The sequence below is a fragment of the Peromyscus eremicus genome, chromosome 5 (assembly GCF_949786415.1).
Source record: "Peromyscus eremicus chromosome 5, PerEre_H2_v1, whole genome shotgun sequence".
NCBI lineage: Eukaryota > Metazoa > Chordata > Mammalia > Rodentia > Cricetidae > Peromyscus > Peromyscus eremicus.
The window spans coordinates 8,565,211-8,580,016 of NC_081420.1; the positions used below are offsets into that span (position 1 = coordinate 8,565,211).

The 14,806-nt window shown below is 53.8% G+C and overlaps 2 protein-coding genes across 2 annotated transcripts; both read left to right on the forward strand.

The window, feature by feature from the left end:
- The first annotated feature begins 77 nt into the window (after nt 1–77).
- Ddx41 (DEAD-box helicase 41) lies at nt 78–5,841 on the forward strand. Its single transcript, XM_059262848.1, has 17 exons — nt 78–212; nt 288–398; nt 669–828; nt 910–984; nt 1,113–1,173; nt 1,282–1,418; nt 2,117–2,189; nt 2,306–2,459; nt 2,537–2,673; nt 3,466–3,628; nt 4,049–4,180; nt 4,423–4,494; nt 4,584–4,680; nt 4,809–4,958; nt 5,045–5,116; nt 5,229–5,339; nt 5,517–5,841. Exons 1-17 carry the CDS (start codon nt 135–137, stop codon nt 5,651–5,653), a joined length of 1,920 nt encoding a protein of 639 aa, XP_059118831.1. The 5' UTR covers nt 78–134; the 3' UTR covers nt 5,654–5,841.
- Nucleotides 5,842–7,244: 1,403 nt separating this feature from the next.
- Nucleotides 7,245–12,624, forward strand: Dok3 (docking protein 3). Its single transcript, XM_059262851.1, has 5 exons — nt 7,245–7,834; nt 8,710–9,015; nt 11,220–11,316; nt 11,406–11,578; nt 11,683–12,624. Exons 1-5 carry the CDS (start codon nt 7,769–7,771, stop codon nt 12,370–12,372), a joined length of 1,332 nt encoding a protein of 443 aa, XP_059118834.1. The 5' UTR covers nt 7,245–7,768; the 3' UTR covers nt 12,373–12,624.
- The last annotated feature ends 2,182 nt before the right edge of the window (nt 12,625–14,806 follow it).

Sequence of the window (14,806 nt, forward strand, 5' to 3'; positions counted from 1 at the left end):
TTTGCCAGACACAGTCAATAAGCTCTGGTGCCCGCCCACAAAAGCGCTGAAGAAAGTTTGTCCCAATACGCGATCCAGCGCTCAAGCGTTGCTAGGCGACGACTACAGTTTTTCCCCGTCTGATTGGAGCTCAGATGAGGCGTGGGGTTTTTTTGCCCTGGCATTGCGCATGTGCGCGACCAAAGATGGAGGAGTCGGAACCCGAGCGAAAGGTGGGAGTGAGGCTGGGTCCACGCGAGGGGGAGCGCGAAGGGGGAGGGGCCGCGGGCTGACTTGGGTCTCTGCAGCGGGCTCGCGCGGACGAGGCGGCCGCGGGAGGGAGCCGCTCCGAGGACGAGGATGAAGACGACGAGGACTACGTACCCTATGTGCCGTTGCGGCAGCGCCGGCAGCTACTGGTGAGGAGCGGCATTCCAGGAGGCAACGGGGGCGTGTCCCCGGCCGCCAGCGGGAGGGGCGATCTGGGGAGCCGGAGTAGTACCTTGGGGCGTGGTTCGGAGGCAGATGAGGGACTGATGACCTAGCTGAGGTCCGGACAGACGTGCGCTTCAGTGCACACGACCCCCTTCCCGGAAAAAGCCAGGGTCCTGGCGCCGACCATCCCGGTGCTATGCCCCCTACCTACCGAGTCTTGGGCTTGACTCTGAGGGACACTGGTGGGACCTCAGCTCCAGAAGCTGCTGCAGCGAAGACGCAAGGGAGCTGCGGAGGAAGAGCAGCAGGACAGTGGTAGTGAGCCCCGAGGAGATGAGGACGACATCCCCCTGGGCCCTCAGTCCAATGTCAGCCTCCTGGATCAGCACCAGCACCTCAAAGAGAAGGCTGAAGGTGGGCTGAGCAGAGAGGAGAGAGGCTGAGCCTGGGGCACAGTGCTCCTCTCTCTCTGACATCTTTGGCTTCTTTTGTCAGCGCGCAAGGAGTCGGCCAAGGAAAAGCAACTGAAGGAAGAAGAAAAGATTCTGGAGAGTGTGGCTGAAGGCCGAGGTATGATTATATCTGGTGCAAAGAGGATGTGGACTGAGCCACCTCCTCCCAACCTCAAGCAGATTGTGTCCCAAGGGGTCTGGCTTTTGGGAAGCAGGAACCCCATTGAGCTATGTCTGTCTCCTCAGCCTTGATGTCCGTGAAGGAAATGGCCAAAGGCATCACATATGATGATCCAATCAAAACCAGGTATGTCTTGCCAGTCAGCGTATGTGGCTGAAGACTGGCAGTGATACCCTGATGCCCAGCCATACTAAGAGCCTGTGCTGACCTCTCCTGTACGATGCCTACCCATAGTTGGACACCCCCACGTTATGTCCTGAGCATGTCTGAAGAGCGTCATGACCGAGTTCGAAAGAAGTACCACATCCTGGTAGAAGGAGATGGTATCCCACCACCCATCAAGAGTTTCAAGGAAATGAAGTTTCCTGCCGGTACGCATGTGAGGAGAGGGGAGATGCCATGCTTTTATAATCATGCCTCTGTGAGATTGTGTCTCAGCCCCAGCTGAGCTCAGCAGTGGGGATGGAAGGTTTGAGATGGGATTTCCCTCTGGTGGTGGTGGTGGTGGTGGTGGTGGTGGTGGTGGTGGTGGTGGTGGTTAGTTTTGGGGGGGAAGTTCTTTTGAGACAGGATCTCACTCTGCAGCCCAGGCTGACCTCAGATTCAAAGCAGTCCTACTTTATCCCTACTGAATGCTAGTGCTAACATTGTAGGCATGACCTCCCATGCCCTGTGTGGAGGTGAGAAGGTGGGTAGGTGTGAAACCAGGCGTCATTATGGAGTTGTAATTGTCCCAGAACTTGATACGGGCAGGCTTTCCTCAGACTCAGATTTACCTAGCTGTGCCTCCTAGCTTCAGGGTTACAGATGTGTATACCAGTCCTGGCTAGAGAAAGGGTTTCTTTTGGCCTGTTTTCAGATGCCTCAGCTGTACACGTTCAGTCTTCTGCTCAGGTAGAGCTTCAGTGAGAACGTTATGTTAGGCTTGGATAGATGTGGCCCCAGTGAGCCAGTGGACAGTGGAGCCACTGTTGATGTCTTCAAGCCTGTTTCATGACTTGCAACTTACAGGGAAGAGCTAATTTTACAGGATCCAGGACTCTAATAAAACACCCATTATTTTTTACAGCCATCCTTCGAGGCCTAAAAAAAAAGGGCATCCTCCACCCAACACCTATTCAGATCCAGGGCATCCCTACCATGTGAGTATGGGCTGTGGGCATGGGGTCCTTGAGGGAAGGGAAGAGCAGAGAAGCAGTGCCCATTTGTCCAACTGTCTTCTGCTGGGCCCAGTCCTGAAGCTCTTCTCTCCCAACAGTCTATCCGGTCGGGACATGATTGGCATTGCCTTCACGGGGTCAGGCAAGACACTGGTGTTCACACTGCCCGTCATCATGTTCTGCCTGGAACAAGAGAAGCGGTTGCCTTTCTCCAAGCGTGAAGGGCCTTATGGACTCATCATCTGCCCCTCAGTAAGATAGGCTAGCCTGGGGGTCGGGATAAGGACTGGGGCTAACTTCTGGTACCAGCCTTGTCTCTGTGCCTGTAGCGAGAGCTGGCCCGGCAGACCCATGGCATCCTGGAGTATTACTGCCGTCTGCTACAGGAGGACAGCTCACCCCTACTGCGCTGTGCTCTCTGCATTGGGGGAATGTCAGTGAAAGAACAGATGGAGACCATCCGACAGTATGTACAAACACCCCGTCCCACAGGCATTCCCAAAGTTCTCCGAGAAGTAAAAGAACTCTTAGTTTACCTTCTGCATAATCCTCACAGAGCTCTTTGAATCCAGCCCTTGAGGGAAGACAGGTTGGGGTGGGATGGAAGGATGTGGCTGGGTGTTGTGGGAATGTGGTAGATGGGATGTCCCATTCTCTGGGATGTAAGAAGTCAAGACTTTGCAGGGGAGGTGCCATTTGAATTTTGCAGCGGGGCAGTTCAGGCAGAAAGCGCACAGATTGAAACCTAGGGTGTCCAGAAAAATCAGAGCTATTCACTCTGATTAACCAGGAGACTGAGGTACTGATGTGGGGCCAGACCCCAGCAGCACCTCTGTAGTAGTAGTGCAGTCCCCAGCCGACATCTCTGGACCAGTGCAATCCTCAGCATTCTGGACCAGGCCCTGAGATCATAGTCATACTAGAACCCATCCTTGTGTCTGGGGTGTCCACAGGCACAGGGAAGATAAAGTCACCTTATCAGGAAAGGGAGCCCAGCAAGACCAACAAAGGGATACAGGAACCAGGGCTCTCTTGAGAGGCTCAGGACAGCCCTCTTGAGGAAGGTGTGTCAGGATAAGTGCAGGCCAGAAAGGTGCAGTCCCTCCCAAACAAGCAGCATGTGCTGTATATAGGGTAGCACAGGGAAGTGCTGAGAGGCAGGGAAGGAAATGGCAAAAGCAGAAGGCGAGGGGTAGCCTCTTGGAGGTGATAGGGAGAGCCAGGTAGCCCAGACCTCAGGATTTCTCTTTGTTCTCAGTGGTGTGCACATGATGGTGGCCACACCTGGACGCCTCATGGATTTGCTGCAGAAGAAAATGGTCAGTTTGGACATCTGTCGCTACCTGGCCCTGGATGAGGCTGACCGCATGATCGACATGGGCTTTGAGGGTGACATCCGTACCATCTTCTCCTACTTCAAGGTGCCCGACCCTGCCTCCCTCAGGCACTCCTGCACAGATGTGTACATACTCGCATACTCCATCTTGACCTGCAGAGGGTCTCTGCACTGTCATGTCCTCTGCTTTTCAGGGTCTGTGTCTCAGCTACTCAACATCCTCAGACCCCATCCCCCTTTATCCTCCATCTAGCCCTGCATGCCCTTAGCTCAGTGGTTCTCAACCTTCCTAATTCTGCAACCCCTTAATACAGTTCCTCGTGTTGTGGTGACCCCCAACCAAAAAGTTATTTTTGTTGCTACTTCATAACTCTAAGTTTGCTACTGTTACAAATTATAATGTAAATATCTGATATGTAGGATATCTGATAGGGGACCCACAAAGGGATCACGACCCACAGGTTGAGAACCACCTGCCTTAGCCCCAGTCCTCACCCTTTCTCAGGGCCAGCGACAGACTCTGCTCTTCAGTGCCACCATGCCGAAGAAGATTCAGAACTTTGCTAAGAGTGCCCTGGTAAAGCCTGTCACCATCAATGTGGGACGTGCTGGAGCAGCCAGCCTGGATGTCATCCAGGTAGGTGGGTACTCCTAATGGGCAGTCTTACCAGTACAGGCTGAAGCTAGCCATGCTCCCCTGATGCTAACTGAAGAGTCCACCTTGTGACCTTTAGCCAAGGCCATTCTTAGGCTGCCCAGCCCTCAGTGGCAAGAGGCTTCCAGGTCAGCTACCCCACACTGGGGGCCCAGCTGCAGTGTCAGGGCTATGACTGGTCAGCCTAACCTTGAGATCACCTGACTTGACCCCTATGTTGGCAGGAGGTGGAATATGTGAAGGAGGAAGCCAAGATGGTGTACCTGCTCGAGTGCTTGCAGAAGACACCCCCACCTGTGAGTACAGCTGGACTAGCTGGTCCCAGGGTTCTCAGGATGAGGTGATGGTATGATGCCCTCTAACTAGAGGTGACCTTTTCGGGCAGGTGCTCATCTTTGCCGAGAAGAAAGCAGATGTGGATGCCATTCATGAATACCTCTTGCTCAAGGGGGTCGAGGCTGTGGCCATTCATGGGGGCAAAGGTCAGGATAGTTACTACGTTGGCATAGACCTGCTGCTGTGACAGCTCCCTGCCTTCCCATTGCCTGGCCAGCCTGTGCTACTCCCAACATTCCTACTATAGTTCTGACACATACGTCATCTACCCTAGACCAGGAAGAGCGGACCAAGGCCATTGAGGCATTCCGGGAAGGCAAAAAGGATGTCTTAGTGGCCACAGATGTGGCCTCCAAAGGCCTGGACTTCCCTGCCATCCAGCACGTCATCAATTATGACATGCCTGAAGAAATCGAGAACTATGGTAGGGAGCTTGTGAGATTGATGGGCTGGACAGGAGGGGGACCAGGCGTCCAGGTAGTGGGCTAGAAGGGGTTCCTTTCATTGCAGTGCACCGAATTGGCCGCACTGGGCGTTCAGGAAACACGGGCATTGCTACCACCTTCATCAACAAGGCCTGTGGTGAGTCTTTCACCATAGCTACCTTGGCTCTCCCCTGGGTCCCCCACGTGTCGCTATCCAGGTTGTAGCTCCAGGAGGGAGCCTGATGGTCCCCGCTATCCCTCTTCCTTAGATGAGTCAGTGCTCATGGACCTCAAAGCCTTGCTGCTGGAGGCCAAGCAGAAGGTCCCACCTGTTCTACAAGTGCTGCACTGTGGGGATGAGTCCATGCTGGACATCGGAGGTGAGTGTGGAGCAGGAGCCCCGGCCTCCAGTGTACAGCTGGGTGGCTTGGGGCTGGTAAGGCAAGTAGACTGAAATACCAGGAAATCAGCCCAGGCTGGTAGGGCCAGCCTGGGGTCAAGATCTAAGGCCTGAAACTTGGTCCTATGACCTTGCTGACCCTTCTCTCCACTCCCAGGAGAACGTGGCTGTGCCTTCTGTGGAGGCCTTGGCCATCGGATCACTGACTGCCCCAAACTCGAAGCTATGCAGACCAAGCAGGTCAGCAATATTGGCCGCAAGGACTACCTGGCCCACAGCTCCATGGACTTCTGAGCCGTCTGTCTTCCCTCTTCTCCTCAAGAGGCATCAGTCGCAAGACTCCAGCCATGCATACACCAGCCCTCAAGACAAGAAGCCAGCCCCCTTGGCCCAGCTGGCCTGGGCCATCCCAGTGCCCCCCAGAATTACTATTTTTGTTCTCCTTCCCCAGCTGCCATTAAAGCACAATCCCCTCTATCTCAGACCAGCTCTTCCTCTTTCTAACCCACCTGTCCCCTGGTTCCTGGACAAGCCTCACCCTCTGCTCCAGTACCACCCTGAGGCAAGACATCAACGTCTCCCAGAGTTGCCAGCCTGCTATAGAAGGGACTGACTGACTGACTGGTGTGCCCATCTGGGGCTCGGGGCATCTGGTCAGGAATGCCCAATAGCTCAGAGGAGCCACAGTTGGGGTCACGGGGAAATGGCTGGGTCCTTGGTCTCCCTGCCGTCTGACCCTGCTGCTCGTCTCCCTCTTCCCGTGATTGCGCCAGGGCCTCTGAAGCCTCTTTGGCTACCCCTCCCTGCCTGTGCAGGCGCCCAGTCAGAAATCCTTGGCTCCATCTGCTGAGGAAGTGGTAGATGCCACAGAACTGCCATTCCGGCCACAGACACCCTCTACCTCTGCCTTGCTCCGCCCCACTCTCTTCTGGGCTGTAAGGAGAGAAATGAGCCAGGCAGATGCTGCCCTGACTGGGAGCCACAGGTAAGAGTCTTACATGCAGATGCCTGTTGTAGCCTAGCCCACCAACCAGAACTTGACCCTGCAGCAAGAGGGGGCAAAGAAGTGTGCACAGCAGTCGCCAGGCATCTCGGCTTCTCTGCGCCAGGACATTGTAAGACATATGCTGATTCAGCAGATAGCAGTTGCTCAACCCGTTTGTCACTTAGTGTGTGGCCTCCAGCAAGTTACTTAACACATCTGAGCCTTAATTTCCTCATTGTTGAAATGTCAGTGAGAATGCAAAGGATAGGATCAGGCTGTGTAAGCTTGGAGCCGCCTGGACCAGAGTGGGCAAGGAGCCAGGAGCCAAAAGGCCCCTTGAATGTATTTCCATGTCTATGGTGTGACCCCTAGAGAGCATTTCTCAGCCTGGTTACAGCATTCTTTCCCAACGTGACATTACATGAGTGACAAGATACTTCCCATAATTCATACTCATGCACAGCCCCAATAGAGGGCTCCAGCAAGGCAGGTGGGGTGGGGGGAAGACACCGGGCAGGAAGCAAAGCTTTAAGGAGCATGTGACCTCCCTGGGGAGCACACTGGGGGCCTGCCACCCACACTCAATGTGACAAGCAGTAAACCTGGCTGGAGCCCTTGTGGACTGCTGCCTGATGGACGTGCTGTGGGGCTGCTTCAGTCTCTAACCTTGAAGAGTGGTCAGGGAAGGCCTCCAGGAAGAAGCAGCCACCTGTGGCAGGAAGAGCAGTGGTAAGGGTACCCAGAAGGGACTGATCTGAAGAAACACAACTCGGGAGGTAAAGGCAAGAACACACGGTGGAATGGCCCAGACTAGACTGAAAGGGAATAATGGGGTTGGTGGACGGTCAGGGTGGGCCCAGGTTGGGTAAGGATGGAGAGGAGAATGTGAACTTTAGAAATTCTGGTTGGGCTGGGAGTGTAGCTCAGTGGCAGAGCAATTGCCTTAGCATACCCAAGGCCCTGGATTGATCCAGTACTTTGCTAGAGAGGCGTGTAGGCCTCAGAATGGCAGCCAGGAGTTTAGCAGTCTGGAGAGAGGAGGGGAGGGTCCAAGGATAGGGCCCGGGCTGTACAGTTCCGATCCTTGGGGTGCACAGCCGCCTGGGGATGGGGGAGGGTTCAGAGCTCGTGACTCAGGGCATCCATCCTGTGGTCAGACACTCACGACCAGCTGATCCAGGTGCATGCGCAAGAGGCAGTGGCCCCCCAGTGGCCTCAAGCTCCCAGTAGGCAGGTGTGGTCCTGGAACAGCCAGAACCCTAAGGGAGAGATTGGTCCTGACTACTGTCCCTTCACTGAAGACCAGGCTCCCCTCCCCCTGGCCCTGCAGCTGTCTCTGGACAGAGGGAGGGGGAAGTGGCCAGAAGGGGAAGTGAGAGGAGTTCCTGTCCAGCCTGTCACCAGTCTCCTCAACAGCCGTGGCCATGGAGTCTCTGGAGACCCCTGTCAAGGACGGCATCCTGTACCAGCAGCACGTGAAGTTTGGCAAGGTGGGGACCTCAGGCTGCCAGCCATGGGCAGAGAGAAACCTCTGCTCAGCTAGATAGCCTGTCTAGATCTGAGAGAACTGGGAAAGGAGTCTGGGTGGGCTGAGACCTGGGGATTTGGGAGTGGAGGTTCTTGGCCTGAGATTAGGGCTGAAGCATCCCTTAAGACTGCCCCATAGAGCGGTAGAGATGCCAAGACCATGGAAGGGTCTTAAGAATCAAAACCTACGTGTGTGGTGGTTCCAACGCTCCTGGGGAAGGTCGAGGCCTGAGTGGCAGGAGCCTTCCAAGGATGGAGCAGCAACCTGCAGGCAAAGACTGGGTCTCCATCCAGATGCTGGGGAGGAAAGGGGCTGGAGTCCATTTTCCTTCTTGAGCATCAGACTGTACACCCACAGTTCAGCCGCAGCTGCTCCCTGGGTAGAAAAACTGTTTCCTTTGCTAGATATCATTTGCATGTTTCCTTCCTTACCAGCATGAAGCTGAGGCCTCCTTCCCACCCCACCCAGCCCTGGCCTAAGTGCCCTTTTTGGTTGGGGGATGGCAGTAGATAGATAGCATAACAGCCGTGTCAGTCGGCCTGCCCCAACCACTAGATTTACAGACAACCCAGAAGAAGTCCCAGGCTCATACTCTCATGGCCTTGAGAGAGAAGCATACTATTGCTATGGAGGTCATTCAGAAAAGGGCAGGGTGGGATTTGAACTCAAGGCTGACCAACCCTAAATACAGACTTCTTCCTGCTTACCTTTTCCCTAGCAAGGCCTCCTCCTTCCACAGTCTTAGGCAGGCAGAAGCCAGGTGGCCAGTTGCTCAGCAGCTTGTACAGAGCCAAGTGGCAGGGGGAGCCTTCTTCCCAAGGGTCTTCTTCTTTACAGAAATACTGGCGCAAAGTGTGGGCTCTGCTGTATGCAGGAGGCCCATCAGGCGTAGCTCGGCTGGAAAGCTGGGATGTTCGTGATGGTGGCCTGGGGCCAGCAAGCGACAGAGCCACAGGGCCTGGCCGGCGAGGCGAACGTCGGGTCATACGCTTGGCTGACTGTGTGTCTGTTCTGCCTGTGGACTCTGAGAGTTGTCCCAGGGACACTGGTGCCTTCCTGATTACCACCACTGACCGAAGCCACCTGCTGGCCGCCCAGCACCGCCAGGCATGGATGGGCCCTATCTGCCAGCTGGCCTTCCCGGTGAGTGTAAAGTGAACTGGCCTGGGGGACCACCTCAACCCTCTTCCTCATGTCCTTGCTTAGTTAGACCCTGCCACTTGGTAAGCATGCCAAAACCTGGCAAATCGGGGCAACAGCTCAGAACCCACAGCATGAATTCCAGATCCCCATGCATGCTAGAAAATCAAACGGTAGATCAGGAGATCTCTCTAAGGAGACAGTGGACCTGAGCCCTGAAATGACAAGTGAGGACTCATCAGGCAGAGGTTTGAGAAAGGTGTCTAAGACACACTGACAAATATTGATAACACTGGTATCACGGGCAAAGGTCCTGGGGCAGGGAAACACGGTGGTTTAAAGAGCAGAAAGTGGGCCAGCCAGCCACCGAGGCATACAAGTCAGTACATTTGGGAAGTTCAGTGAGAGCCTATTGAAACCACCTTGGGCCATGTGTGGGTTGGAGGTTTTAGACTGATCAGAAAGGATGGTCCTGGAGTAGTAAAGCCAGAGGATAATGATTGTGAAGACACAGAGTTCATGATAGAAAAACAAACAAGCCTGGTAGATCCTCACAAAGTTAATCATGGAGCAGCTGGCGAGATGGCTCAGTGGTTAGAGCACTGGTTCCTCTTGCAGAGGACCCAGGTTCAATTCCCACTTGGCAGCTCACAATTGTAAGTCCCACGGGATCAGACACCCTCTTCTGGCCTCCCTGAGAACTATACACATATAGTACACAAACACATACAGGCAAAACCCCCATACACATAGCAATAGGTAATAAACATTTTTTAAAACCAATCATGGAGTTACAATATGGCTGTAATTCTCCTGATTCATGTATAACCAAGAGAATGAAAAGACCAGTGCTCATGGCAGCCACCATTGCCAAGAGATGAAACAACATAGGACTATCCCCTGATGAAGACGTAAGTAAAACCTTAAGTTGGACAGAGTGGCCCAGGCCTGTAACCCCAGCATTTGGAAGGTGGAGGAAGAAGGTTCAGCAATTCAAGGTCATCCTTAGCTACATGGCCAGTTCCAGGCCAGCCTGGGCTACTTGAGACCCTGTCTCAAAAAACAAACAATAAAAAAACAAGGAGCCTTGAAGAAATACAATGTGAAAGAAGCTAAACACAAAAGGTAGCACATGTGGTCTTTTAAATTTGTGTGATCTATCCAGAACAAACAAATCCGTATGGACAGAATGCAGGTGCATGGTTGCCGGGGCCGTGGGAGGGGAGTGGGCCGCGACGGCTGATGGGTGCTGGACTGCCGTTTGTGGTGATGACAAGTTCTGGAATTAGGTGCTGCTATGACTACACAACCTTGTGAATATACTAAAAACCAGTGAATTGGGTACCTTAAAATAGTAAAGTTGGGGCTGGAGAGATGGGTTCAGCAGTTAAGAGCACTGGCTGTTCTTCCAGAGGACCTGAATTCAATTCCCAGCACCCACATGGCAGCTCACAACTGTCTGTAACTCCAGTTCCAGGGGATCTGACACCCTCACACAGGCAAAACACCAATACATATAAAATAAAATAAATAAACCACTTAAAAAACAGTAAAGTTGATTTGTACCACTTGTTTTTAAATTAAGAAATGCACAGGCCGGGCGGTGGTGGCGCACGCCTTTAATCCCAGCACTCGGGAGGCAGAGCCAGGCGGATCTCTGTGAGTTCGAGGCCAGCCTGGGCTACCAAGTGAGTCCCAGGGAAGGCGCAAAGCTACACAGAGAAACCTTGTCTCGAAAAACCAAAAAAAAAAAAAAAAAAAAAAAAGAAATGCACAGGTTGAAAGGAAGTGGGGTTTGGCTTTGGCCGTGCTCACGGGTCAAGGTAGTTATGGTGGGCAATCAGAAACGGAAAGAACCTCGGGACTGGCTGTGGGATGGGAGTCAGGGAAGGTCAGGGGTGACCTGCAGATGCGTCTTCATTGCTCCACGCTGTCAGAGCCCTATGGAAGCCAGCCCAGCCTCTGGCCGCACACATGAGCTTTAGAAGCACTCCTTGGTGCTTTGGTGCACTAGGAGTAGCCAGCACTACAGAGATGGCTTTGCTCCAAGACCAGCACTCGGGGAACCCAGTGGGGATCGCTGCCCCTGCAGAGTGGGAGGCAGAGTGGGACCGGTGCATGGAAGCTATTGCCCGCTGACCCCATAGGAGGACCGGGGAGAAGGACCCGGGCAGGGCTCTAACTGCTGATTAAAATCTACTCCTCAGGGCACCGGAGAATGTTCCGGATCAGGACAGACTGAGACTCCAAAAAGGGGCTTTGTTCCCATGGAGGAAAACTCTATCTACTCCTCCTGGCAGGAAGGTGACTCAGGGGACACCCTCGGGCAGCCTCCCACCCACCCAGCAGTGGTCTCTGAGAACTGATGCAATGTCCTTGCTTCCTGAGTGCAGTCAGTGAGTTCCCAGTGGTAGTGCAGCGGACAGAGGCCACCACCCGCTGCCAGCTGAAAGGACCCTACCTCCTGGTGCTGGGCCAAGATGACATTCAGCTTCTGGAGACTTCCAGCCCCCAGGCCTGCTACAGCTGGCCCTACCGTTTCCTGCGCAAGTTCGGCTCTGACAAGGTGAGGTGCTGACCCACGGGACGGGTGCCTGTCGGGAAAGGTGGTAGGTGGTCAGTGTCCTGGCTCCCCAGCCACTGACCCCTGCCTGTGCCACTTGTGTGCAGGGAGTGTTCTCTTTTGAGGCCGGCCGCCGTTGTGACTCGGGTGAGGGCCTTTTTGCCTTCAGTAGTCCACGTGCCCCAGACATATGTGGAGCTGTGGCTGCTGCCATTGCCCGCCAGCGGGAACGGCTTCCAGAACTGGCCACATCCCCACCCTGCCCATTGCCTCGGGCCCTCTCCCTGCCCTCCCTAGAGCCCCCTGGAGAGCTTCGGGAGGTGGCCCCAGGATTTGAGCTGGCCACTTCCAGAAAGCTGCCTGTGACTGACCCTGGACCCCAAAGCCTGCCGCTGCTGCTCAGTCCCACACAAGAAGGAACAGTATCCAGTCTCTATGCGTCCGTGTGCAAGCAGACCAGCAGGCCCACAGCCACTGTGGAGCACCTCTATGAGAACCTGTGCATGCTGGAGGCCAGTCCTGGGCTGTCCAATGGGGGTCCTGAGTCCCAAGAGGGCCCTCCTGGTGGCCACAGCCCCGTGGCCAGCCCCATCTATCATAACAGCGATGACCTGAGTTGGCCTGGCTCGGCCCAGGACAGCAACCTGGAAGCCCAGTACCGGAGGCTGCTAGAGCTGGAGCTAGATGAGGCTGGAGGAACTGTCCGCTCTGGTGCACAGACAGGCATTAAGGCCAAGCTGGTGACTCTGCTGACTCGGGAACGGAAGAAGGGTCCTCCTCCCTGTGACCGGCCCTGAAGGCCTGTGCAGTGGCAGCAGGACAGAGGTGATCTCTCGGGAACTGGAGGGAGCAACTTCAGACATATCCCCTGTCTACTGTGACCTACAGGGACAAGACAGGCAGCCTGGGAAGAAGCCGCACGCTGCCCTACCCCCTCCCAGCGGACAGTGTACAGATTGACCAATAATAAAGCTTGCCTAGCCAGGCGGTGGTGGCGCACGCCTTTAATCCCAGCACTCGGGAGGCAGAGCCAGGCGGATCTCTGTGAGTTCAAGGCCAGCCTGGGCTACCAAGTGAGTTCCAGGAGAGGCGCAAAGCTACACAGAGAACCCTGTCTCGAAAAACCAAAAAAAAATAAAAAATAAAATAAAAAATAAAGCTTGCCTACCAGCCCCCTTTGGTTCTGCCTATGGCCCACAGTCCACACTGCCTCTCTTTCTCCTGGGTCTCCACTGGCACACAGGACCCTTGTGTTCATTGTAGCAAACTCCAGGCCTTTATGCTGGCCCCCGGAGACTGAGTGTTCTGAGCCTGACTTCAGTCACCACTGGGCTAAAATCCACTTGAGCCGACAGACAGGAGACAGGTAGTTTGGGCTCTGTGCGGTTCTGTGCAGCAGGAGTGGCAGCCAAATGGAGACACAAGATCTGCTGACAGAAGTGCCCCTGCACTGCGTTAGAAGGGCAAGCACAACGAGGCTGTGAGCCTGGCATTTCCAGGCTCCGGAGGGCCATTCATGGGGTAGAGTAGGTGCTTGCCTGTTGCCCTGCAGTAAACTGGGTGTCGTCCTTGAAGAGATAACAGACTTGTCAGGGAACGAAAAGAAGGCTGGATCTGGGGGGATAGAGGAAAGCAAGGCAGTGAAGCTGTGGAGGAGGTGACAGGCGGAGGTGGGAGCGGTGTGGTGGGGAAGGACCGGAAGAAGGGCTCTAGAGGGCACACATTCAAAACACTCGGGCCTAATGGAGCTCAACCAGTCTGCAGACACACCTGCAGAACCTCTGGCCTGCTTTATCAACTATAAAGAAGCAATAAAAATTAAAAAATAAAGTCCTGTGGGACCAGAGGCGGAGCTCAGTGGTACAAGACCTACCTAGTATGAGGTAGACCCTGGGTTCAATCTTACACACACACACACACACACACACACACACACACACACACACACACACGTAAAACAAAAAGACTACAATATCCAGGAGGCAGAGACAGGTGGATCTCTGTGAGCTTGAGGCCAGCCTCATCTCCATAGTGAGTTCCAAGACAGCCAAATGAGAGCATACCTCAAAACGAAACAAAAAACAAACCAAACACACACACACACACACACACACACACACACACACACACACACCAAACAAAAAACCCACCAACAACATCAAAGATTAAAGTATAAATTAGACTTAATCATTAAATTTTTACTTGGGGTGGGCGGGGCGCTAGAGAGGTGACTCAGCAGTTAAGAGCACTGGCTGCTTGCTCTTCCAGAGGATCTGAGCTCATAACCATCTGTAACTCCAGTTGTAGGGAACCCAATGAATGCCCTCTTCTGGCTTCCCCGGACAATGCACACATGCAGTGCTCAGACATACATGCAGTTAAAACATCCAGTACACACAAATATTTTTTAAAAGCGTTTTATTGAGAATGTGGGCGGGGAGATAGCTCAGTGGCTAAAGAATGTGTCCCTGGAGTTGGGATTCCCAGAATCCACATAAAAGCTGAGGTGTGTTGCTACCTGTCATCCCAGCTCCTGGGAGGCAGAGACAAGATCACCATGGTAAACGGGCTAGGTAGACTGGACAGTCAGTGAGCTCCAGCTTCAGTGAGAGGCTCTCAACAAAGTGGGAGGCAGTAGAGAAAGACACTCCGTGTCACCTTCTGGCTTACACACAACATACACACAGAGAGACCTATGTATGTGAAACCCACGCATGTACACATACTACACACATGCATATGCAAAGCACACATGTACACATATTACACACATCCATATGCAAAGAAGGTGAGTTTCTCTTGGACTTTCCTCATGCATTCATTCAGTCCCCAGCATCAGCATCCCGCCATCACCATCTCTGGCCGTACAGAAACTGAAGGATGCTCTCTGATTCCACATCTGAAAAGAAACTGCCTTTACCCCACACTCTCCATCTGCAACTTCCCCCATTTCTCTGTTCTGCTCCACAGCGAAACTCCTCAAGAGTTGAATTACTCTCATTTCCAGTTTCCCACCCCCCCACTCTCTCCCTGACTTGTTTCCTCTTTGTCTACTGTTCCATTACATAACCTTTCAAAGTCAACAGCTACCTACCAGACCAGGCTGCACATTGAGACCCTGGACCCCTCTGCTTCTTGGCATTCCTTGCCCCTTCCCGATGCTTCGCGGAGCTTTCCTGCTCCCGTACCGTGTCTGTGTCTCCTTCATAGTGAGTCACTTTTCAGTGCTCA

What these genes read in the sequence shown, in the direction of transcription:
- Dok3 (XM_059262851.1), top strand. Translation starts at nt 7,769, where the DNA reads ATGGAGTCTCTGGAGACCCCTGTCAAGGACGGCATCCTGTACCAGCAG. An exon ending in TCTGCCAGCTGGCCTTCCCG is followed by an intron (nt 9,016 to 11,219) that starts GTGAGTGTAAAG and finishes TCTACTCCTCAG; the next exon opens with GGCACCGGAGAATGTTCCGG. An exon ending in GCAAGTTCGGCTCTGACAAG is followed by an intron (nt 11,579 to 11,682) that starts GTGAGGTGCTGA and finishes ACTTGTGTGCAG; the next exon opens with GGAGTGTTCTCTTTTGAGGC.
- Ddx41 (XM_059262848.1), top strand. Translation starts at nt 135, where the DNA reads ATGAGGCGTGGGGTTTTTTTGCCCTGGCATTGCGCATGTGCGCGACCA. An exon ending in CCAGCCTGGATGTCATCCAG is followed by an intron (nt 4,181 to 4,422) that starts GTAGGTGGGTAC and finishes CTATGTTGGCAG; the next exon opens with GAGGTGGAATATGTGAAGGA. An exon ending in TGCAGAAGACACCCCCACCT is followed by an intron (nt 4,495 to 4,583) that starts GTGAGTACAGCT and finishes CTTTTCGGGCAG; the next exon opens with GTGCTCATCTTTGCCGAGAA.